This window comes from Acomys russatus, chromosome 5 (assembly GCF_903995435.1).
Source record: "Acomys russatus chromosome 5, mAcoRus1.1, whole genome shotgun sequence".
Lineage (NCBI taxonomy): Eukaryota > Metazoa > Chordata > Mammalia > Rodentia > Muridae > Acomys > Acomys russatus.
Window position 1 is genome coordinate 30,682,728 of NC_067141.1, and position 24,736 is coordinate 30,707,463.

The 24,736-nt window shown below is 46.4% G+C and overlaps 1 protein-coding gene across 1 annotated transcript; it reads right to left on the bottom strand.

Moving 5' to 3' along the window:
* Positions 1 to 491: 491 nt before the first annotated feature.
* Positions 492 to 23,560, bottom strand: Asrgl1 (asparaginase and isoaspartyl peptidase 1). The gene is made up of 7 exons (XM_051146103.1): positions 23,429 to 23,560; positions 22,714 to 22,914; positions 7,653 to 7,795; positions 6,286 to 6,443; positions 4,412 to 4,530; positions 1,738 to 1,848; positions 492 to 753 (listed from the first exon to the last, which is right to left on the bottom strand). The coding sequence occupies exons 1-7, from the start codon at positions 23,445 to 23,447 to the stop codon at positions 548 to 550; spliced, it is 957 nt and encodes a 318-aa protein (XP_051002060.1). The 5' UTR covers positions 23,448 to 23,560; the 3' UTR covers positions 492 to 547.
* Between the last annotated feature and the right edge of the window lie 1,176 nt (positions 23,561 to 24,736).

Below are 24,736 nucleotides of genomic sequence, written 5' to 3' on the forward strand. Positions count from 1 at the left end.
ACTCCACAGACTCCATTAGTCTACAGACTGGGCAGTACTCTCCAAGTACCCAGATATGTGTTGGAGAAGTTTGAACTTTCGGGAAGATCCATTTCCCCCCTCACAGATGGGGAGCGCCTCCCTAAACATCTTTCCGGGTGTTCTTGTGACTCAAAAAGACTTGGGTCTTTCTCACACCTTTCTTCAGCCCTTTCTTCCACACCGTCCCAGCCCAGCCATTCTCCCAATCCAAAAGGCGCTCCCAGTTCAGAGGCAGGTCTGTGGGGTCAAAATCTAGCAGCTCCTTTCTAGCCTTAAGTGATGGAGCAGGAAAGAAGGGCTCCGCAGGGCTTCCATCTTCCCTGGTCTTAATATGAGCAGACATCTCTCATTGCTTTAGACCCAGACCCTCAACCAAGCATTCATTGACTTACTGAGCAAGGCAACGAAAGGAGGGACAGACTACGTAGGTTTTCCACGTCTACATCTAATTGATTAACTTAGGTCTCCACACCGGGCAGCTCAACTTTACTTCCAGGCTAGCAAGCCAATTACAACCTTCTGGGGCTTAGGGCAGGGTCTGGGTTTTGGTCTCACAAAGGTCAATGCCGGCCTGCAGCTTGCCGTTCTTCACCGCTGCCCAGGGCATGGAGGCAGAGGTCCACTTTGCTACCCAGTCTCCCGTTTTGCTGACCAAGATGAGGCCACCTAGACCTTTGAGCTTTGACTTCATATAATCCAATGCCAACTCAGCAGCCTTGTCTACGGTACTTCCTGAAAGTGAGGAGAGGTTGAGATGTGATAATCTTTGAGGCTCCCATGCTTGGACCCCCAGACCCCAGCTGTGACAGTGCTTTGGGAGAGTGTGAAATCTATGGGTGGGCTTCACTGGAGAAAGGGTGGCTGGGGGAGTAGGTGTGGACCGACCCTGCCTCTTGCCCTGTGTGTTTTCTGATCCACTGAGATTCGAGCAAGCCCCTTCTGCACTCCCAGTGCCACAAAGCCACCCACCACTGTGCCCTCCCCACCATGATGGATCATAGTCCATCACACTGTGAGGCGAAACCAATTTCCTTCTGGGCTTCTTGTCAGATGCATGGTCACCCTGACCAGCAAAGCAATACAGCTCCTTACTGGGACGTCTTCCCTCTTACACCCATGGCCAAGGTTAACCCCTCTCTATTGCCTTGTCTTTTGGGATGTGGAAAGAGAACAGCAGATACGTGTGTGTGTGTGTGTATGTGTGTGTGTGTGTATGTGTGTGTGTGTGTGTGTGTGTGTGTGTGTGTGTGTGTGTGTGTGTGTGCCCACACATGCATGGAAGCCAGGATACCAGTGTTCTACTCTATTATGTTCCACCTTAGTCCCATGATACAGGGGTTCTTTTTTCTTTTCCTTTGTATACTGTCATCCGGCAGATCCTAGTGGTCCTCCTGTCTCCACCCCCATAGAGCTGAGGTACCTATAGGCACCTGCACATCCACACCTGACTTTTTACATGTTTTTGGGATTTGAACTCAGGTTTTCATGAGTGTGCAAGGACTCTTACACACAGAGACATTTCCCCAGCCCACAGAACAATATTCCAGAACCAGTATTCCAAAGGTTCTTCTAGTCCGTACCCTACCAGAATGTGGGCAGGTGTTAGCAGAGTGTGAACCACATTGGGGCAGGGTCTGTGGCAAGAAAGGTTCCATACAGCACCCTGCCAGTGGTCAGCTAGCACAGCATGTGTCTTCACTGGCTATGCCTACGTACCTTGTTCTATATGGAAGAGGGCAAGTCTGGCCAGATTCACCTTCAGGATACTTTCTCCATGTCCTGTGGTTGAAACGGCTCCGAGGTTATTATCTGCATAACCTCCAGCTCCTGCTCAAAAAAGGCAACTGGCTGTAGCTGAGCAACAACAGCCAAAAAGTTCAAACACAAGACTCACGCTCCCTAAGGTTATATCCTAGAGATGAGGGTTAGATCCACAGTCAGGATCCGCTGATGCAAAAGCACATAAGGGGGCACCTGTTAAACACACAGGGGCCAGGATGACAGAACCTTCAGGAAGCAGGTGTGGCCCCTCACAGAGCTGCAACCCTCCTTTGCTTGAAAGGATATCCACCTTGTCTCTCTCGGTGACACCATTCCTCTTGCACATCCCACTCCCTAAGGATGAAGAACACCTTGGGGGGTGTCACCTGGATGTCTAGGACAGCCATTAGACATTAAAAGGGAAAACTGAACCCTCCCAAGACTAACCTCTATGTACACCATGATGCTTTAGAAAGCAATTCTGTCTGTCAAAAGTAGTTTAATTAGACCAGAGAGAACTAATCTGGACTACCCATGGGGTTCTGGTGCCAAAGTGACCTTGATAAAGTTTCTCCCCGAGTCCTGGAGTAAGCAAGTCTACAGTCATCTCCCCATCACTCACTCCTTATCTGTTCACGCAGAGCCCCAGTCTGAGCATCCTGCAGCCTGCAGACTTCCCCTTTACCATGTGCTGGTTGATGCAGAAGCATCATATTGAGGTTTGCCTTATTTAATGATGCTGGCATGGGGGAAGGGCTGAGGAGGGCAGACCTCTGCTCAGGGTTATAGGTTCCCAGGGTGCTTGAAAGAGCTGACTCCATGGTTCCAGGAGAGCGGAGGTTAGGTAAGGAATATGAAGGCTTACAGAGGAGAAAGTGGCTTTTCCCTTCAAGCTGTTGCTAAGGGGTGAACTAGGCCGACTCCATGGCGTCAACAAGGACTTATGTTTTGGAGGCAGCCAAGTCCTCATTTTCTTTGCAGTTCCTTTGAGTCACAAAAGGTCAGAGTGACTATATGGGTCCTGGCATGGGCACCCCCCCCTGCCCCCATTTTTCAGGACTATAACTACACTGCTGAGGAAATGTTACTGTTTGCCTAGCATCACCTACAGAAGGTCCTTGAGGGACAGCTGGGCCTTCTTGGGAAATGCCTATTAGAAAGGTCAAGATGAGCACATTTGGTACCCAACACCAAGACAAGGGCTTCTGGGAATTCAGCTCACAGATTTTTCCTCTCAATACTTTACCATGAGGACTCACAAAGCCTGAAGTTAATTCCTAGGCTCTGACCCTATCTTGCTCTGGGGCCTTGTTGGATCCCAGCTGGATGCAGGCTATATTACTGAGCAGCCATATTTTGACAGGGTTTTTGCTACGGATCAAAAAGGTAAGTGTTTTAGGCAGGTGTGGTGACACATGCCTTTAGTCCCAGCACTTGGGAGGCAGAGGCAGGCGGATCCCCGTGAGTTCGAGGCCAGCTTGGTTTACAAAGCGAGTCTAGGACAGCCAAGGTTTTCCCTGCCTGGAAAAGCCAAAAAGAACCAGCCCCCCCCCGAAAAAAAACCCTAGAAGGTAAGTGTTTCATGTTTCCGGAGTCAGGCCTCTGCCTCTGAGCGCCGCACACCGCAGCAGGCAGGCCTCACCATCACCATATAGGGTACAAAGACCTGCCAAGAGCGTAGCTTATCACCAAGAGTAGCGCAACATACACAGAAGGTCAAGTGTTCTGCTCAAAGCACAAGCTTCTCCTTTGGGCAGATGAACAATTTAGCTGCATCTTGAAATGTTATTCAACTGCAGGGGTTTGTGGGAATTCCCACACAGGTGCAGATCTGCACCGAGCAAAAGGTGCACTCGGCCTCTTTGCATTTTGTGTTGATGTGAGGGCCATTTCTGTCTGTAGGAGTGTGCTATTCACATGTAGTACTTGTAAACATTTGTGTGTGTGCGCGCGCGCGCGCGTGTGTGTGTGTGTGTGTGTGTGTGCGCGCGCGCGCAGGTGCACACGAGGAGGGCCGATGTAGATTTCCAGCCTCTTTCTCTATCTCCACCTTATTTTTGGAGATAGGGTCTTCCTGAGTCGGGAGCTTGCTGATTTAGCTATACTAGGTGGCTAGTGAGCTCTGTGGATCCACTCATTTCTGCCTCTCCCAGTGCTGGGTCACAGGTGCACACTGCTGCACAGGCTTTTACATGGGAGGCGGAGATCTGAACTCAAGTCCATAGACATGCCCAGCAAGTATTTCCCACTGAGCCATCTCTCCAGCCCAGTTTTCAGCTGTTTATTTTTATACTGTTAATATGAGTCATGCCTGGGAAGAGGCATTATGCATTTAGCCCCTGCAGGTGAGCCCCAGGACCCTGAAACTGGGGCTACAGAGAAGAAAGGTACGGCTGCAGCAGTCCGGGGGCAATGTTAGCATCCTTACATCCACTTTCTCTCCAAAATGTCCCCACAATGTAATCAGGGGGAAACAGCACCTCAGAGTAGCAGTCTCCAATGACCTCTCCCAACCCAAATGCCACTCCTAGAGGCTGCCACCGAGAGCGGAAAGGAAATGACACAGGAAAGGTGAGCATCTGATGACATGAAGGGCAAGGGAGGGGCATGAACTATCTCTCAGTCCTACCTATGCAAGGCGAGTCTCCAACTCGGCCAACCATTTTATTGACAATCCCCCCAGTAGAGGTTGCATAAGCCACGTTTCCTTTGCAGTCCAATGCAACAGCACCCACCGTTCCCGAGTTTCTGCCAAAATTGAGCAGGAAAAGGAAGAGAATGAAGATGAGAAACAGTCTCCTGAGTAATACTTAAATTCCCACATTACACGTTAACATTCTGACCCAAGAAAACATGTGTTTCTTATTCTACATGTCACTGGCAGGCAGATTGCTCTATGGTCCTTTACATTCCTACTTTAAAGAGTACATCCATCCCAGCACTCAGGAGGCAGAGGCAGATGGATCTCTGAGTCTGAGTTCAGCTTGGTGTACACAGTGTGTTCCAGGCCAGCTAAGGCTACATAGTGAGACCCTGTCACAAAAAATTTATTCATTTTATATATTTCTCTCACTTTTTTATGTGGCTCCTAAGATTTAAATGGCATAAGTGCTTCTTATTGAGATGGACACATGCATAAAATTAACCCTTCTGGAGACGGCACTGAGTCTTGAATACCCTCAGAAGCTTAAACTGAAACAAGTGGAGGCAAAGCGGTGCACTGCTGCCGCTGCAGGGTAACAAGCTTCATGGTCTAAGTATCCTACAGGTCCCTTTTTAGATAACTTCCCACCTCTTACCTAAGTCCTGCCTTTGTATCTTCCCAGACTCCCTAAAAGTGCTCATTTCTGATGTTGACAGAGGAACAGCCCAGACTTTGGGTTCAGGCAGGGAAAAAAGCCTTTCCTTCCTGGAGGCTGCACGGTGTTAGTGACAGGAACAGAGGGCGGCAGTTATCACATGCTGAGCCAATGCCGAGTGTCAAAGGTGCCCCATGCAGTCTGTAATAAACTGTTCTGACGTCTCTAAGTTGCAGAGTCCAGGGCAAGAGGCCACTTGCTTACATCTAAGAGTGGCGTGGGCCTTTGTTTAGTGCTGGGCACTGAGCCCAGGCCTTCCTGCATGCTAAGCAGGTGTTTTCCCACTGAGCTACACCATTCAGCTCATCCACAGCTTTCAAGATGAACACAGAGCACCGACCCAGCCACCTCATTCCTCTGACTGTAGTGCACAGATAGAAGAGCCTCAATCTAGTCCCAGTACCTGGGAAGCTGAGGCAGGAGGATTGCAAATTCCAGGCTTAGCCGGGACTACTAGCAAGATCCTATTTCAGAGCAAGTGGAAGAATAATAATATGTTAACATCTCCAATCTCATAACCTGGGAAGACATCAGAATGATCTCAGAGACTTACATATTACATCTGCATGGACTCTCTGCCTCAGACCCACCAATGATTCTGGACCTTTCCTAAAGATATATTTATATTTTCCACTCTCTCTCTCTCTCTCTGTATTTAGTATGTGTATATATATATACACATATACACACATACATATATATACACACATATATACATATACACTATATATATTTGGCCTAGGCTATTTGAAGGTTGATGTCTGGCAAACTCTGGGGACTCTGTAGTGTTACGAGACTGAATTCTTTTCCATTATGAGCTCCTGGGTCCTAGTGAGTGATTATTATGTGTCTGAGCTAGGCTCTCACTCTACAGCTCAGGCTGGCTTGAAACCTGTCCTCTTGTCTCTGCTTTCTGATGGCTGGGGTCATGTGTGTGCGCGCCTCCAAGCCTAGCTGGCAATTCTCTGCTTAACTGTGCCAGGGAAGCACTCTTATGCACACAGGAGGAGGGAAGAGGGTAAAGTCAGGGTTAAGAAGAGTTTGAGCTTCTTGGGGAATGCAGGCGTGGGGCGGGAGTAGGGGGGGACCAGCCAGGCTCTCCCGCAGGAGGGCTGCGGAAGTCTGGGCAGCGCCTGCAACTTACTTAGGGCAGTCAGCTTTCTGTGCTCCCTTCTCAAGCTTCTCCTTCTCCAGCTGTTTCTTGCTTCTCTCCGTTATCAGTTTTTCTACAGGAATCTCTGGAATCCCCATGTCTGCCGCAAATTTTTCTGCACCATGGCCAGTCAGAAAGCAATGAGGTGTCTAAGCCAGGGTGGGAAGGGACAGAGAATGATTTTTAAAAATTTAACTATATAATCATCATCATCATCATCACCATCATCATCATCACCACCACCACCATCATCACCATCACCACCACCACCATCATCATCATCACCATCATCACCACCATCATCATCATCATCACCACCATCATCATCATCACCACCATCATCATCATCACCATCATCACCACCACCATCATCATCATCACCATCATCATCACCACCACCACCACCACCATCATCATCACCATCATCACCACCATCATCATCATCATCACCATCATCATCATCACCACCATCACCATCATCATCACCACCACCACCACCATCATCATCACCATCATCATCATCATCACCACCATCATCATCATCACCACCACCACCATCATCATCATCACCACCATCATCATCACCACCATCATCACCACCACCATCACCATCATCACCACCACCATCATCATCATCATCACCACCACCACCACCATCATCACCACCACCATCATCATCACCACCACCACCATCATCATCACCATCATCATCATCACCACCACTACCACCATCATCATCACCATCATCATCACCACTACCATGATCATCATCACCACCACCACCATCATCACCACCACCACCATCATCATCATCACCACCATCATCATCATCATCACCACCATCATCATCATCGTCGTCGTCATCATGTTCTATGGTGTGGAAATAATTAGTTTTTCTTTTCCTTTTTTTTTTTTTTTTTTTGAGACAGGATTTCTCTGTATAGCCTTGGCTGTCCTAGACTTGCTTTGTAGACTATGCTGGCCTCAAACTTACAGAGATCTGCCTGCATCTGCCTCCCCCACAATTACTATATTTTTAATGTTAAAAGGCTCCAAAGTGAAAATTGAACTGGGTCCTCCCTCCACCCCCAACTCTTTATCTGTGTTGGTGGTCAACCGCAGAGCCTGGTGAGCTCTAGGTAAGTGACCCTTCACTGAGCTGTGCCCCCAGCAGGCTTAAGGAAGGCCAGCATGTGTCACACAGTCACCCAACAGTACCAAAGTCATGGCTCATCTGTGAGTGTGTCCCTGTGTGTGTCTAGAATAGTAATCTTCAGTACTGCTCACTTCTGGCCCATTCAACCCCAGAAGCCCGGCAGCGACAGCTTCTTCAGAAACCCTGCTCCCATCACACATACCTTTTCCATAACAAGCCGTGCAAGTTTAATGGGATTTGCGACACAGCGCACAGCAGACACTGCTCCCACAGACAGGTTCTTCCCATCCATGATACTAGCGTCCATCTCAACATCACCGTTTACATTCAGGACAGACCCACAACCTAAACGGAGAAGAAATTAAAGAACAAGAGTGAAAAATTTACAAAAGACTCCATCTTTTTCTTCAACTCACCTCTTTCAATCCACCTTTTGTTCTGTTGTAGAGGAACATCATAAACACATATCTGACTTGGCAACTATTGGTGTGGATATGGATTGTCTCCCACAGGTCCCCGGGACTGTAGGAGGTAGTGGAACCTTTAAGAGGTGGAGCCTAATGGGAGATAATTAGGTCACAGAGCTCCACCCTCATGTATAGATGAATGCCGGTCTTATACGATTGGATTTTCTGAATCCAATAAAGGTCATCTACAAAGTCCTATAGCTAATATCATACATTATAGTGAGAGCCCAATGCTCTCTGTAACTAGCAACCAACAAGGATGTTTTCTCTCGTTACTCCTTGTGAACTCCTACCATTGAATGGCTTAGCCAACACGTTACATAGGAGACTCACTATGAGCTGCTGTGGTGGCATACACATGTAACTTGGCACCCATGAGACTGACATGCCAGAAGCCAATCTGGGCTACACAATGAGTTCCAGGTCAGCTTGAACTGCACAGTGAGAGACTGTCTTCCCAATGGGGAAAATATGAAGACTAAAGAATATAAAAATAGAGGGCAAGAGACTAGGTGGGAAAAGGAAGAGGATTAGGGGAAGTTGGAGGCGGAAGAGAGAGGGTAACGGGGGAGTAAATGGTTACAATATAAACAGGCTTGAAAACGTCAAAATGGAACACATTATTAAGCTTAATTACCATATGCTAATAAAAGCTTAAAAACAAACAACCCAAAAATTCAGTTTAAAAGCACTCCAGGGTCAGGAAGGATGATTCATCAGGTGAAAACATTTTCCATGGAAGCCAGAGGCACCAAGTCCCATTTCTATTTCTAGAACCCACAATAGAAGAAGAACTGACCTCTGAAAATGGCATATATGCACCCCCCCCACCTCTCACTCACTCACATATGCCTACACAACACTCGCACACTCACAGTAATAATCTAATAAAAGTTCGTTATAGAAGTAAGCTACTCTTCGCCTCTTTTCATAGCAGCCAAAGAGGTTAAGTCAATATACAAAAACAATAGTATTTTTTCATAAGCAAATTACACAGAAAACTTCATGAATCTGTGCAATTGGTACGATTCAATTAAAAAAAAAAAAAGAACAGTTAACTTAAGAGGAAGAATAGAGATATTGTCTAAACTGAACAAGTGGTACAAAGTAGTCAGGGGTGAGGTGGCTGAGGACGGCCTAACAAAAGGATCTAACAAAAGATCTAATACCTAATTTACTGGAGTTCCAAAGGAGAGAGGGAAAGCCTAGGGCTAAAAAGCATTCAAGGAAATGATGATTGAAAGGCATCCACATATGACATGGTCTAAACCTACAAATTCAAGAGGCTGAGCAAACTCCCAATGCTATTAAATACAAAGAAGTGCACAGTAAGACATCATAATCAATAAAAAATGTCTTGAAGGGCCAGGGATGGTAGAGTGTTTTGCGGGGGGCTTAATCCCAAGCACTGGAAAACAGTCTTGAAAGTAACAAGAAATGACACCTTACCTATAGGGGAAAACCAATTATAATGACAAAGGATTTCTCAGCAGAAACCATGGAGGCCAGAAAGAGGTACAGCATTTTCCAAGGGCTGAAAGAAAAGAACTATCAAATCAGAATTCTGTGTCTAACCAGATACCCTTCCTCTATGCTTATGAAGTCTACACTGAACCAGTCTGTTTGTGCTACTATAACAAGATACCCCAGATTGGGTTGACTATATAACAGAAAGCTATTTTTCAATCTGCAGACTGGGACGCTCAAGGTCAAATTGCCTAAAAGGTTGACCTTTTTCTGAGGTTGGCGTGTGGTAGCCACCATCTCACTGCGCATTCCAGTGGTCTCTCCTTGTGCCACAGGGAGAGGGTAAACTCTTGCCAATCAATGAAATCTTTGTGTGTGTTCTTATGAGGGCTGGCAACATGTACATGGTACAGCCGAGGAGGCCAGGGGACCGCCGTGGCCGTCTGTTCTCACATTCCATCTCATTTTAGACATGGTCCATGTTTACTGTGTACACCAAGCTGTCTGAGCCTCCTGTCTCCACTGTTCCATTCTGTTATTCACGTGCGCATACTACTGAATTAGATGTGGTCTATTGTGGGTTTGTGTGCGTTCTGGGGATCCAAATTTTACCAGAGGAGTCACCTCCAGCTTAAAAAAAATTATTTTATGTGTGTGAGTGTTTTGTCTGTATGTATTTCTGTGCACTAAGTGTGTGCCTGGTGCCCTTAGAGGCCAGAAGAGGCAACTGGAGTTACAGATAGCTGTGAGCTGCCATGTGGGTGCTGAGACTCAAACCCAGATCCTCTGGAAGAGATTCAGTGGTCTCTTTTTTTTTCCCCTTTGAGACAGGGTCTCTCTGTGTAGCCTTGGCTGTCCTGGACTTGCTTTGTAGACCAGGCTGGCTTTGAACTCACAGCGATCCACCTGCCTCTGCCTCTCTGAGTGCTAGGATTAAAGTGAGACTCAGTGCTCTTCATCACCAGTTCTCCTGGTTCCTTTCGTAAGAAATGCTAATCCACTTAGATCCAGACTCTGCCCTATGCCTTACTTAATGTGAAGCCTTCTCTTAGTGGCCCCATCTCCAGCTACTGGCCCAGTGCGGATGCTGTGTTCAACATTAGAGTTTTTGCAGGGGCACAAACATGGGTGAAAACATTAAGTCTATATTACAGATGGAAGAAAACAGAATCTGTTGCCAGGGGCCTTAAGCCAATAGCATGGCTAAAAGGGTCCTTGAACTGAAGAGGCAACATCAGGAGCAGGAATCCTGCAAAACCAAGATGGAAGATCCATTTGTAGAGTAAAAATATGGGAAAATGCAGCACCCCTGCCTTCTCCTCTTTGGTTTCTCAGTTCATGTTTGTTGCTTGTTGCAAAAATGATGAGATCCTGAAATTGTTCCCAGTGTACACAGAAAAGAGAAGTGGAAACAACTGTAAGGTGGAACTTAGCACCAGCCAACCACAGAGGGGTAAGGGCTCCGCATTTGCCCCCGTTGTTAAAAGGCTTTATTTCCAGATAGTGGTTCGTTATATATATACATAAAACAATCTTTAGAGCAAACAACAAAAATTCTACACAAAGATATACACTCAATACTATTGATAAAGCAAAGCAGATTTCCAGAATCAATGTTCAAGTTACTTACAGAAAGGAAGAAGGAGCTAACCGGAAAACAAGGGTAACCAGACCCCCAAACGTAATAGCTGGTGTAAGTCCTTAGCCTGTCAATAGTTGTACAAAGAGTAAATACCTAAAGAGACTCACTGAAAGGCAGTGTGGTTAAATTTTTTTTTTCCCAATTGGGAGAAAATAGGTGCAGAGCAAACTACTGTATATAGTAAAATATTTCTGTCTAGAATATATAATTAAATTATGAAATTTCGTGATAAAGAGGAAAACACTAAAAAAAAAAAAAAATCAACAAAACACTTTTGTAGCAGACTTACCAACAGTCTGTTGTCCATCAGAAGCTGGTAAATATGCTCCCTCAATTTTACTGGCTGCTCCGGCAGGCACACGGAACACTGTGTGGTGAGACCAGGTCCTGCATCTGCAGGACTAACCAGTCTGAGTGCTTGGGTTACTAGTGGCCTACTGTCTCATCAGCTACACTGCTGGCTTGCAAAAGTTAAAAGTCCAGATACTGAAACATGCTCCCAGCTGTTATCACATATGTCATCACATCAAGAGCAGCTGGCCATCATGTTGATACTCCAGGGGACTTGGCATCTTCATAATCTTCTGGTGATAAAAGCACACATCCATAGGTGCCATGGCAGATCTGACCATGTCTAAATTAGGAAGACAAGAAGTGCCTGGTCCCTGAAGATCACCCTTCTCTGGGAAAAGTCATAATGACAGTATGTACTACCTCACACCCCAGGCCTAGTAAAAGCCCACCAGAATTTTTGCTCAGGAAGGACCATGCCTCTAAGAGCATGTGTTGCTGTTAATTTGGTAGTAGGGCCTAATAAATGTTTGTTATTAGGCTATAGTTATTATGACGGTATTATCTACCCACTATCATAATCAAATAAGACACAGACACCTGTTATATTTTACAATAGCTCTGGTATTGTAGGGCAGATATTAATCCCCCAAACTATCTCCCAGCCTCCATCCCATGCCATCTGCTTCTAATAATTTCTATTGGGCCACCTTCCATCCATAATCCCACATGCTTGCTAATGCTGTTCATCTGGGCCATTTCTTTCTTTGGAGAACTTCAGAGTTCCTGGTTTTGGCCCAGGTGGCTCTTTCCTATCCCATGGCGATCCTCTTCCTTCTCCTCCTCTGGCACCTGTCTGCTTCTCCTTCCCAAGATCCTCTCTGCTCTGCAAGCCCATGAACTTTTGCTCTGCCCTCTCCTTCTACCCTTTTATTCAGCCAGTTAGGGAGGCAAGGTCCCTTAGCAATACTTGGGGTACATGAGAATGTGCTCAGGGCAGCAACTAGATCTTGGGAGCCAGCAACTAGCATCAAAATACATAGCACCAGACCAACTTCCAACAAATATGAAATCCCCTTCTTCACTCACTGGCCATTTAACATCCTCTCCCACCACACACAACTGTTCGCTTATCTGCATGGGACACCAAGCAAGAAAGGAACCTGCAGACTTGAATTTCTTTCCTAGCAGATAAGTGTCAGAATGGACTAGGCCTTGCACTGTATACCCCCTTGTGTGACTAATCTGCTTTGTTTGTTTATTTTTATTTATAATTTGGGACAAGGTCTCTCTATATAGCCCTGGCTGTCCTGGAACTAACTATGTAGACCAGGCTGGCCTGGAACTCACAGAGATCCACTTGCCTCTGCCTCCAAAGTGCTAGGATTAAAGGGATGTGCCTTTAAAGCTTGGCTGATCACTACTATTCTTTAGTATTTATAACAAATGAGCAACTACAAGTAAGTGTCCTTAAACTTTTTTAGTCATCAGAGAATGACTGAATCCAAGCAGGCCAATATAGGAAGCCCAGTTTGTAGCCACACTAAGCCAGGGACCCAATATTTGTGATTGGTGTTTGAGGTGGGGGGGGCAGTCTTGTGCAACTGAGCCCTTAATATGTGCTGAGTCTGTATTAACTTTGGGAAATGCGCTTCTCAACCTTCCTAATGCTGTGACCCTTTCATACAGCTCCCCATGCTGTGGTGACCCCCAGCCATAGGATTATTTCATCGCTACTTCATAACTGTGATCTTGCTAGTGTTATGAATTGTCATGTAAATATCTGATATGCAGCAGGAGATCTGATGTGTGACCCCTGAGCCTGAGAGCTGCTGAGGTAGAGTCACAGTTGGGCTGTAGGATGTGTGATTGGGATCCAGAGTGTTAGGGAATTGGTGGTACTGAACACCCTGCTTCACGCCACCAGTGCACGGGGCGGGGGCGGGGGCGGGGGCGGGGGAAAGCAGACTGGTTTGAGCAGTATGAGGAGAACAGAACTGGAGACTCGAGGGTGGAGAGGAGCAGCCTGATGTGAGCAGCCTGGGCTGCCACCTGAGGCCATGGTGAAGCCCCAGCCTGTGCTGCTGCTGAGGGCTGTGTCTGGGTAGGCGGCCAGGCAGCAGCAGGGGTCTGCGTCGATGTCCATGCCTCATATCACCACCAAAGGCCATGCGGACATCCCTGGTCTAGGCTGCCTCCTCGGGCCATGTTGATGGCCAAGGGCTGAGGGGCCCTGCACCTCACCTGGGCAGGACAGTAGAGCTGACTTTAGTGGTTGATGTGAGGGTGAGCTAGCCCTGAGTATCAGCACAGGAGAACTGGAGCAACTACTAGTCTGCCATGAGGAGGCATGGGCAATGGAGAAATGCCCTCCCCCACCTTGTCCCTTTACACCTGTGGCAGGTGGGAAAGCTGGCCCTAGGGTCACCTTTACCAGCTACAGCACTCAGCAGAGTGGGCGCTGTGCTTCACTTGGGCAGCACAGTTGAGCTGGCTCTGGGGGCATGGGTGTGGGTGAGCCAGCCCCCAGAGCATGGCGGGAGAGTTGGCCCCACCTCTTGCTGGCGTCAGCACTGGGTGAGCTAGCCTGAGCAATGCTGAAGAAATCACCATGGTGATTTGGCTGTGGACGAGCTGGCAGGCTGACCAACTTAGCTACCATCCAGGGCCAGATCCGTGGCTTTGAGTTGGCCCATCCCAAATATACCTCATTTATAAACTGTGAAAGGGCAGGTCCTACAGATCCAAAGCCGAGGGATGTCCATGCCACGGGGCAACACTATGGTATCTGAGAGGAGCGCCTGTGAGGACCCAGTGTTGATGGTGTAGCAGAAGCCAGAGGCCTCCAACTAGACCAATGAGTCATTGCAATGGACATCTGCAAGTAAAGGTGTGTGAACAAAAGGGCGTACTGTGGGACACACTGTGATACACTACAGTTTCCACAATGGGATGTTTTCTGTTTTTGTCTTGTTTTAGTTTTGTTTTTTTATTTACTTTCGGAGGGAGGTTGCAAGGGTGGAGGGCAGATACGAAGGGACAGGAAGACGAGAGGGATTGGGGTGCATGGTGTGAAACTCACACAGACTCAATAAAAAATTAAAAAAGAAAACACAAAACAAAGCAAAATAAAACCAACCCTGCTTCAGGCTGGAGAGATGACTCTGTGGCTCGTCTGGCGAAGGACTCAGGTTCAATTCCTAACATCCACATGGTGGCTCCCAACTGTCTATAAAGTCCATTGCCAGGTGGTCCAACACCTTCTTCTGACCCCTAAGGGCACCAGGCATGCATAAAGTACACAAATATACATGCAGGCAAACACTCATACACTTAGAAAAAAACACAACAAAAATAAACCCCACACCAAACCAAATCTCCAAACCAAACCCAAACCCAAACCAAACCAAAACATATTAGGGGCTAGATATTAGGGGCTAGAGTGTTCCATTGAGAGAATGAGAGGCCTAAAAGATTTTTAAAAATTGGCTAAACCCTGGTATAAGAGACTAGCAGGTAGCTGGACCCAGGGAGCAACCAGGGAGAGCATTCCCTCCTGAGCTGACAGGATATCATTCCCTAGCAAACCACCCGGATGGCCACTACAACCAAGGCCACCAGAACCACAAATGGCCTTGGCGCCTATCTAAGGGTCACAGAGTTCTTTGAAGAAACAGACTTAAAAGTAGGAAAAGGAGATTTAAAAAAACATAAGGAAGTTTGAGCTGCAAGGAAGAGCCCCACCAGAGATAGCGCTACCTAGCAACTGACCCGCCCCATGGGAGACAGGAAAACAGACCCTTCCCTGGGCAAAGTGGTGAACAAAGAGAAGAAGGAAAGCTAAGCCATGAGTGCTCTTGGCGCCTTTTTCTGTGGCCTGGCACCTTTGGACATTAGACCCCCTTATCTTACTCAGCCAGTAGATGATTGCCAGACTAGGACCCCCCTTGCTTGAGGGGCATCGGGAGGAAAGGGACTTACAAAAGGTCCCCAGATCAACGCCCTGGGGTCGCTTCTCGATATTATTGATTTAATGTCAGATATGATCCAGCTCGAGCTCAAATATTAAAGATTCCTCTTGTATTTACAGCGGTTTTGAGTCTTTCTGGTTCTTCTTGGGGGTTTCAAGATCTGGCTAACACCATGAATGTAGAAAGGGAAACACTTTTTTTTTTCCCTACACATTTTCCCAATGATTTTTACAGAACACTGAAAGTTGATATACACTTTGAAGTATACAAAATTTTATCCATAAGCAAATATCTCTAAAATTTTTAGAAGATAACAAAAAAGAAAAATGTTTAGGCAAATATTCTTTAAGCTATGGTAGGAAATGCATGATTTGTTACAACAATAAAAATGGATAAAGTGTATTTCTACAAAATTGAGAACGTGTGCTCGATGCGGACTGTTTCTGGAGTGAGCCCTCAAACAGCACTCGAAGTGGAAGAGAGCAGATGACACTGGTGAGCTGAAGCCAGGATGGGTCCTGAAAGGCCTCTGTCTCAAGTTCAGACTGTATTTTCATTTTATACGATAAAAAACCAGAAGGGTGCGGTGGGCAAGTCGGCAGGATTTTACAGAGGCCATTAGCAGTTGCTAAGGGCAACAACCCACTGTTTTAGCTACTTTTCCAGGTCTTTCTGTCCCTGGCAACAGATGAAGCCAGGCTTGGCAAACGGGCAGCAGGGCAGTGCTTTAACTAAATCAATAAAACACTATCCAATAACTGGTCTTTTTTTTTTTTAAACCTTATTCTACTTCATACCCTTTGAAAGACACTCACAAGAGACAGAAAAGATAAAGGCAGGGTTGGAAGGAAACAGTCGCTGATTACATTCATGTCTGCTGAGAGATTTATATCTTGAATATAAAAAGAATATAAAAGAATCCTTAGAACTCTTAGGAAGTAAGGAAAATAATCTAATAAAAATAGACAAAAGGCTTGATTGAAGCATATTTGCCATTTGCCGAACTGCAAATTAGCACTACAACACAGGTCTGCTTTGATTATTACACTGGCTAAATAAACAAAGTAAAACAAAACAATGGAAACTCATGCGAGTGTTTGTGTGCTCCTGGATATGGAAGAAGGCATTTACAACCACAAAATCTGCAAGTTCCTAATAACGGAACCACAACCTTTCTTGAATGACCAAGTAGTAGTAAAACTTGTGTTCATGCAAAAAATGTCTATTTGTGTTTCTGGTAATTTAAAGCATTGCTGGCAGACCATGATCAGCTGGCAAACAGCCAGCTACACAGTGGTGGTGCATCTACCAGGAGGGTCCAATCTTTGACACTGTAATACAACATTGTCAGTTCTAAAGTTCACACTCAAGAGCCACATAATTTGATTTAAAATTTATAAAAATTCTGCACGCATTGTCCTTGGTTGGTGCATCAGTTTCTGTAGGCCCCCCTGGGTCCAGATTTGTTGGCTTTGATGTCTTCTTGTGGAGCTCCTGTCCCCTCTGGGTCCTTCTATCCCCCCCACTCTCAGGCCTCCATCCAGAGTCCTGCTGTGAGACTCTGTATCAGTCCTGATCCCCCGCTAGGTGGAGTCTTTCTGAGGACATCTATGTTGGGCTAATATCCACTTATAAGTCAGTATATATCATGTATGTCTTTCTGGGTCTGGGTTACCTCATTCAGGATGATCTTTTCTAGTTCTATCCATTTGCCTGCAAATTTCAAGATTTTCTTGCCTTTGATAGCTGAGTAGCATTACATTTTGTATATGTACCATGATTTCTGTATCCATTCTTCGGTTGAGGAATATCTGGGTTGTTTCCAGATTCTGGTTATTATGAGTAAAGCTGCTATGAACATAGTTGAGCAAATGTCCTTGTTGTATGGTGGAGCATCTTTTAGGTATATGGCCAAGAGTGATTACTTCTGACATGGACTCTGGTGCCCATGATTTGGTCACTTCCCCTTGGCAGGGCAGCCACAGAGGAAGAGGATGCAGGCATCCTAATGAGATCTGATTGACTGGGGTCAAATGGTAGTAGAGTAGGGCTCCCCATGTCAGGGGACTAGGGGATGAGAAGAGGGGGCAAGAGGGATGGAGGGTGGGAGCAGAGGATACATATGAGGGGGCAACAATCAGGATGTAATATGAATAAATTATAAAAAAGAAAAAATAAATTAAAAATTTCAGAACATAAAACAATATCTCTCACCTGAAAAAAATTTGTAAAAATTTGAGTTTTAAGTTTGTTGGGCTCTCCTTGGCTCTGATGGACATGCTTGGTGGCCGAGTACTGTCAGCCACAACAGGGTGAAACCTAGGTCCCTGTGGCTGTGGAGATCACCTAACACATCAGGGTAAGCAGAGCCCAGGTACAACAATGTACCACATCACAAGGTTCCATTGTGACAATGGAAGGCAAAACTGCAGGCACAGGAAATACTTGCCAGCATGGAGCACAGATTCAGAGAGATGTGGAGCAATGGGACTTTTAAATATTTTCATTGTGGCAGTGGTTATTATACTGTTTGTCACAGGCACAACTATACATTAGAAAGGAGATTTTATCGTACGTATGGGATTAAAACATCACTAAAACTGTATGGCACTGACAGTGTCTTCTAAATTTGATGACACCCCAGGATCACCTAGAGGCTTCAAAACAGAGGTAAGAAAATCAATTCCTAGCCCCTATTCCTAAACATTGTCTTTTTAGTTATCTTCTAAAAATTTTAGATATATTTGGCTATGAATAAAATTTTGTGTGCTTCAAAGTATATATCAAGTGTCAATGTTCTGTACAAATCACTTGAAAAATATGTAGGAAAAAAACTGTTTCCCTTCCTACACTCATGGAACAATCTGGCCCCTAACACGTGGCATGGTTTTGTTTTGGTTTGTTGTAGATTTCTTTATTTGTATGTTATGTGTATGAGTGTTTGCCTGCATGTTTATTTGTGTACTCCAAGCATGCCTGGTGCTCTCAGAGGCCAGGAAAAGTTGTTCAACCACCCAGGAGTGAACGGAGGTTACAGACAGGTGGGAGTCACCATGGAATATTTTCATCTTATAGATATAAAGGACTTACAAATGTTAACTGGTTCTACAGATGTTGTGAGGAACTAAAAGCAGACAAGGAAAACAGTCTTGTTATCTCAAAGGCTTTATCAAAACCAAACAGGTTATCAAACCAAATGGTAGTAAAAGTAAAATACCATTAAATCTAAGCTTAGCTCCTGTGAATACAAAGGGAAGTATTTAGTTGCTCATTTAAGTAAATCTTTAAAGGGTATTTCTAGGTTGGGTGTGGTGGTCTGTGCCTGTAGTTCCAGCCATTCCGGGGGGGGGGGGGGGGGCGAGGTAAGAGGATCACAGGAACCTAGGAGTTTGAGGCCAGCTATGGAAAATGCCAAACCAGATTAAAAGGGGAAAAAAAAAAAAAAAAAAGATCTAGCATCCAAACCTAGACACTCAGTTTTATAGTGTTACTAATGTGTTACTTTTCAATAAGTATTAAGGAACAAATTCTGATTATGAAATCAAGTTCACACTGAAACATGACCAGAAACACAGGAGACATTTTTCCAAATGCTAATTAGGACCATGGAACCAGGGTCAGCGTTTTGAAGATTCCAAATAATTACCCAGAGGATATTAGCAAAGGCTGCTGGGATACTGTTTCTATTGCCCTCAGCTGGAAACAGCAGTCAGAAAAGACAGAGTCGAAGCAGAGGTAGATATTCTGCTGTGAGCAGCCACAGTGGGGCTGCTTGGCCTCTGATGGCCGTTTTAGCACGACTTACCTTCAGCCTGCCCAACAGCGCTGGCGTCTAAAGTGGGAGAGGCCTTGAGGAGCAGCTGCTGTGCTTCCAGGAGGGCCCTGTTAGGATGTAGACCATCAAAGGAGGGATCTTTCTGTCTCCAGAAATCAGTGAGGGGGCACCTTTGGGATGGGAGAGGCTCCCAGGAGTCTATGGGGGTGACCCTAGCTGAGACTCCTAGCATTGGGAGTTAAGGAGCCTGAAGCTGCCACCTCCTGTAGCCAGGTAGGACTTCCAGTGGAAGGAAGAGGACACCATCCCACCCGTAAGATCTTTGACCCAAAATTTGTCTTGTGTACAAGACGTGTAGGGATAACGATGAGGCGAAGATTGAGGGAATGGCAACCAATGAGTGGCCCAACTATGGATCCACCTCATGGGAGAGAGCCAGTTCCTGACACTATTAATGATACTCTGCTATGCTTGCAGACAGAAGCCTAGGGTAACTGTCTTCTGAGAGGCTTCACCCAGTATCTGATCTGCAGACACCCTCAGCCAAACAACAGGCAGAGCTCAGGGAATCTTGTGGAAGAGTGGGAGGAAGGATTGAGGGATCCGGCAGGGGTCAAAGACACCACAGGAAGACCTACAGAGTAAACTAAACTGGGCCCATGGGGGCTCAGAGAGACTGAACCACCAACCAAAGAGCATGCATGGGCTGGACCTAGGACCCCTACACATACATAGCAGATACGTGTAGGTCATATCTTGGTCATCATGTGGGTCTCCTAATAATTGAGTAGGGGCTGTCTCTGATTCTGTTGCCTGCCTTTGAATCCCTTTCCCCTCCCTAGCTGGGCTGCCTTGTCTGGCCTCAATGGGAGAGGCTGTGCTTAGTCCTGCTATGACTTGACAAGCCAGTATGGGTACCCATGTGGGGCCTTCCTCTTCTCTGAGGAGAAGGGAGTGTGCAAGGGTGGGGCTGGGAGGAGAGGAGGGAGAGGCTGCCATCAGGTTGTAAAGTGATTAAATAGTGGAGAGTGAGATGTGACTCTCAAACGAACTCTAGTGCCGCTTTTCTGACCACGTCCCCTGGATGGGGAGGCCTGGTGGCACTCAGAGGAAGGATAGCAAGTTACCAAGAAGAGACTCGATATTCTAAGAGCATATATAGGGGGAGGAGGTCTCCCTCAATCACAGGCATAGGGGAGGGGAGAAGGGGGAAGTGGGAGAGAGGGAGGAATGGAAGAAAACAGGGGAAGGGCTAACAATCGAGATGTAATATGAATAAATTAATAAAAAAAGATGAAAAAAAATAAAAGTAATCTTTGGAAAAGAAAAAAATAAATACATTAATGAAAAAAAGGGGGGAGGGAGATCTTTTTAGGTTATGGGTCACCATAGACCTAACTGAGCCAGTCCCTTCAAAGAAACAGTTAAGAGGTCTTTCTGGCAAGCAGACACAGCTTAGAATGACGCTCACAGCTGTGGTTCCACTGTGCTGGCACACTGACTAACAAGAAGCTGTAAATTCTATCCCTAGAAACCACCAAGAAAGCACACTGTAATGTCTCACTCCACAGACAGAAAGATTAACTTACGAAATGTTTCACTCAGGGTCAAAGTGCCTAATAGAGTCAGTAAGACAGAGCAAATACACAGCAAATACAACACGATGAAATAGTTAAGGTCCTGAATTTTTTTCCCATGACAGATGGTGCGTGGGTGGTGTGCGGTCCCAAGAAGTATTTTAATCTTAAGATCTGGGTTTTCTATTTTAAAACAAACAAAATAAATGTTTTCCCAGTAAGTTCATCTGAAGTGTTCTGAGACATGAGCAAAATAATTTTGCTTACTTCACAGCACTATAGTGCAGATAGTGAGTTAATCTCAATTCTCAGATCCCCTGCTACCTGTGATATGTAGACATATTAACTATTACGATTTATATCCTAGAACATGGCCAAACACAAAAAAACGAACTCTGATTGCATTTATATGACTTTTAGGAAACGCAAACTCATATACTCTGACAGAAGCAAATCAGTGGGTACCTGTTGTGGGTGACAAAAGGGAGAGTACCTGCCAGGGAGCAGGAAAGAGCTTTGGGGGTTTCCTGCAGTCTTAGCACCTTACTTCTGACATTGATGTATGAGGCCCCTCTCCACACCAGTGCTCTGGCAGACTCTGACCTTCTGACACTGGCCATCTGAAGAGTCTGATCCCACCACGGGTTAAGGGGCTCAGTCTCCCAAGACTGCTTCCTTATTTCAGATGCCAGTTCTAAGTAGTAGGTGACCCATGGCTTCTGCCAGATGACTGCAAGCCAGTCTCTCACCAGGCCTTAATTTTCTAGAGTAGTTCATAGAACTCACATGTGTCACCAGCTTGTTACATAGAGGAGGCAGTGAAGAGTGAGAGGAACACACACATACAGGTCAGGGTCTGGGAGGGTGCTGTAGGCGGGGGCCTACTTTTGCTGTGGAGTTGGGGTTGGCAGTTCGCCCTACTCACCAATTTGGAAGTTCTCCCAACCCCAAAATTTGGGATGTTTTCTGGAGTACTTTGCTGTGGGGGCCTCTTTCTGTTTTCCAGAGGGTGAGAAGAGCTGTAAATCCCAAGTTTCCACTTATGGCTTGGTCTGTAAAATCATTAGTCTTCACTTGAAGACTCATCCGGACTCAACTTACTAGTCAGAAAGATGATTAGGGACTTTATTTATGTATGTTTTATTAGTTTTTGTTTTATGTACATTGGTGTTTTGCCTGTATGTATGTGTGTGTGTGAGGGTGTCAGATCCTGGAGTTAGACAGTTGTAAGCTGCCTTGTGGATGCCGGTGATTGAACTCAGGTCCTCTGGCACTGCAGTCAGTGCCCTGACCTGCTGAGCCGTCTCTCCAGCCTGACTTTATTGTTTATTAGGGCCAGGCAGTATAATAAAAGATTCTCCCAGCTGTGCACGGTGGCACATACCAGTAATTCCAGCACTCGGGGAAGCAGAGGCAGGCAGATCTCTATGAGTTTGAGGCCAGCCTGGTCTACAAAGTGGGTCCAGGACAACCAAGGCAGAGAAACTCTGTCTTGAAAAACAAAACAAAACAAAACAAACAAACAAACAAACAAACATTCTCCCAGCATCTCTGTTTCAGAATTTCTGAGCCTAAAATGGGAGAAAACACACACACACATAAACACACACACACACACACACACACACACACACACACACACACACACCCCACGGTGGGTAAGGAGGCAAGGAACACACACACACACAAACACTTCTTAAAATAGAAATGGCTACATTTTATGGTATGTAAAGTCGCTAAGACCCACAAATACAAAAAGTCTACGCCTGAAACCCCAGCATTTAGGAGGCTGAGGCTTGAAGATTGTGACTCTGAGGCCACGGAGGGCTTCCCAGCAAGATGCCTGGCTTTTGGTATTCAATTCTTAGGGAGCAGGCAAAATAAAGGGTGAATTAACAGACTTAAATTCTCAAAACAAGTTGCTTAGTGCAGAATGAGGAAATTCAGTTCTGCATCTTGCCCTAGCATACATACTGTTTGACCACAACGCCAGCCAGACTCACGGATACCGCGTCTATGTGGGCAGGAGCTTGGTCCAATTTGGCATTATTCACTAGGCAAAGCACAATTTACCTGCGTTGAACTCCGGGTCGTTTTCCAGGACAGTCACGGCTCCTTCCACAGCATCTACCGCGCTCCCTCCGCCCCTGAGGATGTTGTAGCCCTCCGTAGCGGCTTTGGCAATGCCCTCGCGCACCCGCTCTTTCCGGTTGGCCGAGATGTTGCTGGCTCCACCACCGTGGACTACCACCACAAGACGGTCGTCGATGGAGCCTAGGCATCAGGGAGAGGCAATTGTCATTTTGAACTGGTCCAAGAGAACCGACTCCAGTGAGCCGCAACGACCAAGTCGTTTCCATTTTTGTTTTGTTATTTAAGTGCGAAGGGGAGGAATGGCTCGGTGTGAATTTCACAGGAAAAGCCCGAAGCGACCCATGCCCGGCAGCAGCATTCCTCTCCGTGCACTCCCACAGGGCCTGGGGCATCTGTGGCTCAGAATGCTGGGTTTCAGGAGCCCGCGCCTGTGCCACAGCGCTAACCCCACAGCCTCAGTTTTCCCGAAGAACACCAGCCTCTGTCTCGTGTTGGGTTGCCAGTACAGAGGGCGCAAGCATCAGCATTTCAACCCTTCTCCCAGGCTTCTCTCTGTGCCTCAGTTTCCCAGGGTACGTGCTGCCGGTTCTAGTTCCTTCCACCGAGGGTCCGGGGCACCCCTCCCACGTCCTTCAGACCTGACCTCCCAGTCTTTTGTAAATCCTACATTTTGTTCTTGTTCACTTTCCCATACCTCGGGGTGAGGCCGCCATGGAGCCGCGGACCTAACGGAGGTCAAGCTGGCTAAGACACTAGACAGCAAAACTCTCCGCCAGCCCGCAACCGCTCGGCCGGCAACGGTTCTGCGCCTGCGCACGAGGGTGGGGCCGAGGCGCCTTCGGGTTACCGTAAACCCCCTGGGTTCTTTCTGCTGCGCATTAACTGGCGGGTGCGGGGTGCGGGGTGCGGGGTGCGGGGTGCGGGGTGCGGGGTGCGGGGTGCGGGGTGCGGGGTGCGGGTAGGTGGCTCCAGATTTAGAACCAGGCTCTCTTCCACTCTTCGACCTCCCTAGTAGCACGCGAGACCCTCCGTCTCCCGTGCATTGAAATTACTGCACGCTCTTGCTAGTTAGTATTCTAAATCAAAGTTTCTTCCCTTTGAGTGCTCCGGTCATAATCTTTTGGAAGAGCAGAAAGAACTGCCTGTGACTTGCCTGGTTCTGTTCGTTAGACGCTCTGAAAATCCCAATTCCTTCCCTCTTCTAAGCCTAAACCTGGGGATTCCAGCTCTAAATCCCTTAATCTCTCAGTGTCCTTATTCTGTTGACATTTCTCCTCTCTCAGCTTCCAGCATTCCCCAAAGCCGGGACACCAGCGGGAGAAGACCAAACACTTTGTATCCTCCAAGCTGATCTTAGATTTCAGTTTTGTTCTCGTAGTCAGGGGGAGAACAGATGACCCTGATGTAGCAGCAGCTACAAGTTACTACAGCGATGGCACATGGGAAGGACGCTCTGCTTTATAGTGTAAAGCACTTTTATTTGAATTATGAGTTTGTTTGTTTTTTTATAGCCCCCTTTAATAAAGAGCAGTTTTGGGTTAACGAAAGCTATTTTATTTTCGTTATCGATTGTTTTGTACTGTTTATTGGCTAGATGGGTTGGTGTCAAAGGCTTTTCATTTTTGCAAGCCCTTTTCAGGGTCATATGTTACTGAGGGACTGGGCATACACCAGAACAAGGGGCCCTCTTGTGTAAGAATTCCCAACCATTCGTTCTATAGCCCGGGAGACTAAACCACAGCCTCAGTAAGATGGCTCCAAATGGTCAGGACCGGGTCAGTAAGTGCCAACTTCCCTAATATTTTTTCTTGCTTCCATAATGTATAAAGAGTGTTTGGAGAATAAAGGAGAGCTGGAAAGAATTAACTGTATACTAAGGAGAGTCTGATCTTTGCCTGGGTCTCCTGAGAGGTGATCTTTAAAATCCTTGTATGTCATGGTTGGTAGGAAGGTCATTGATTGTCCATTGGGCTATGCCTTATCTGACAACAGACCTAGCATG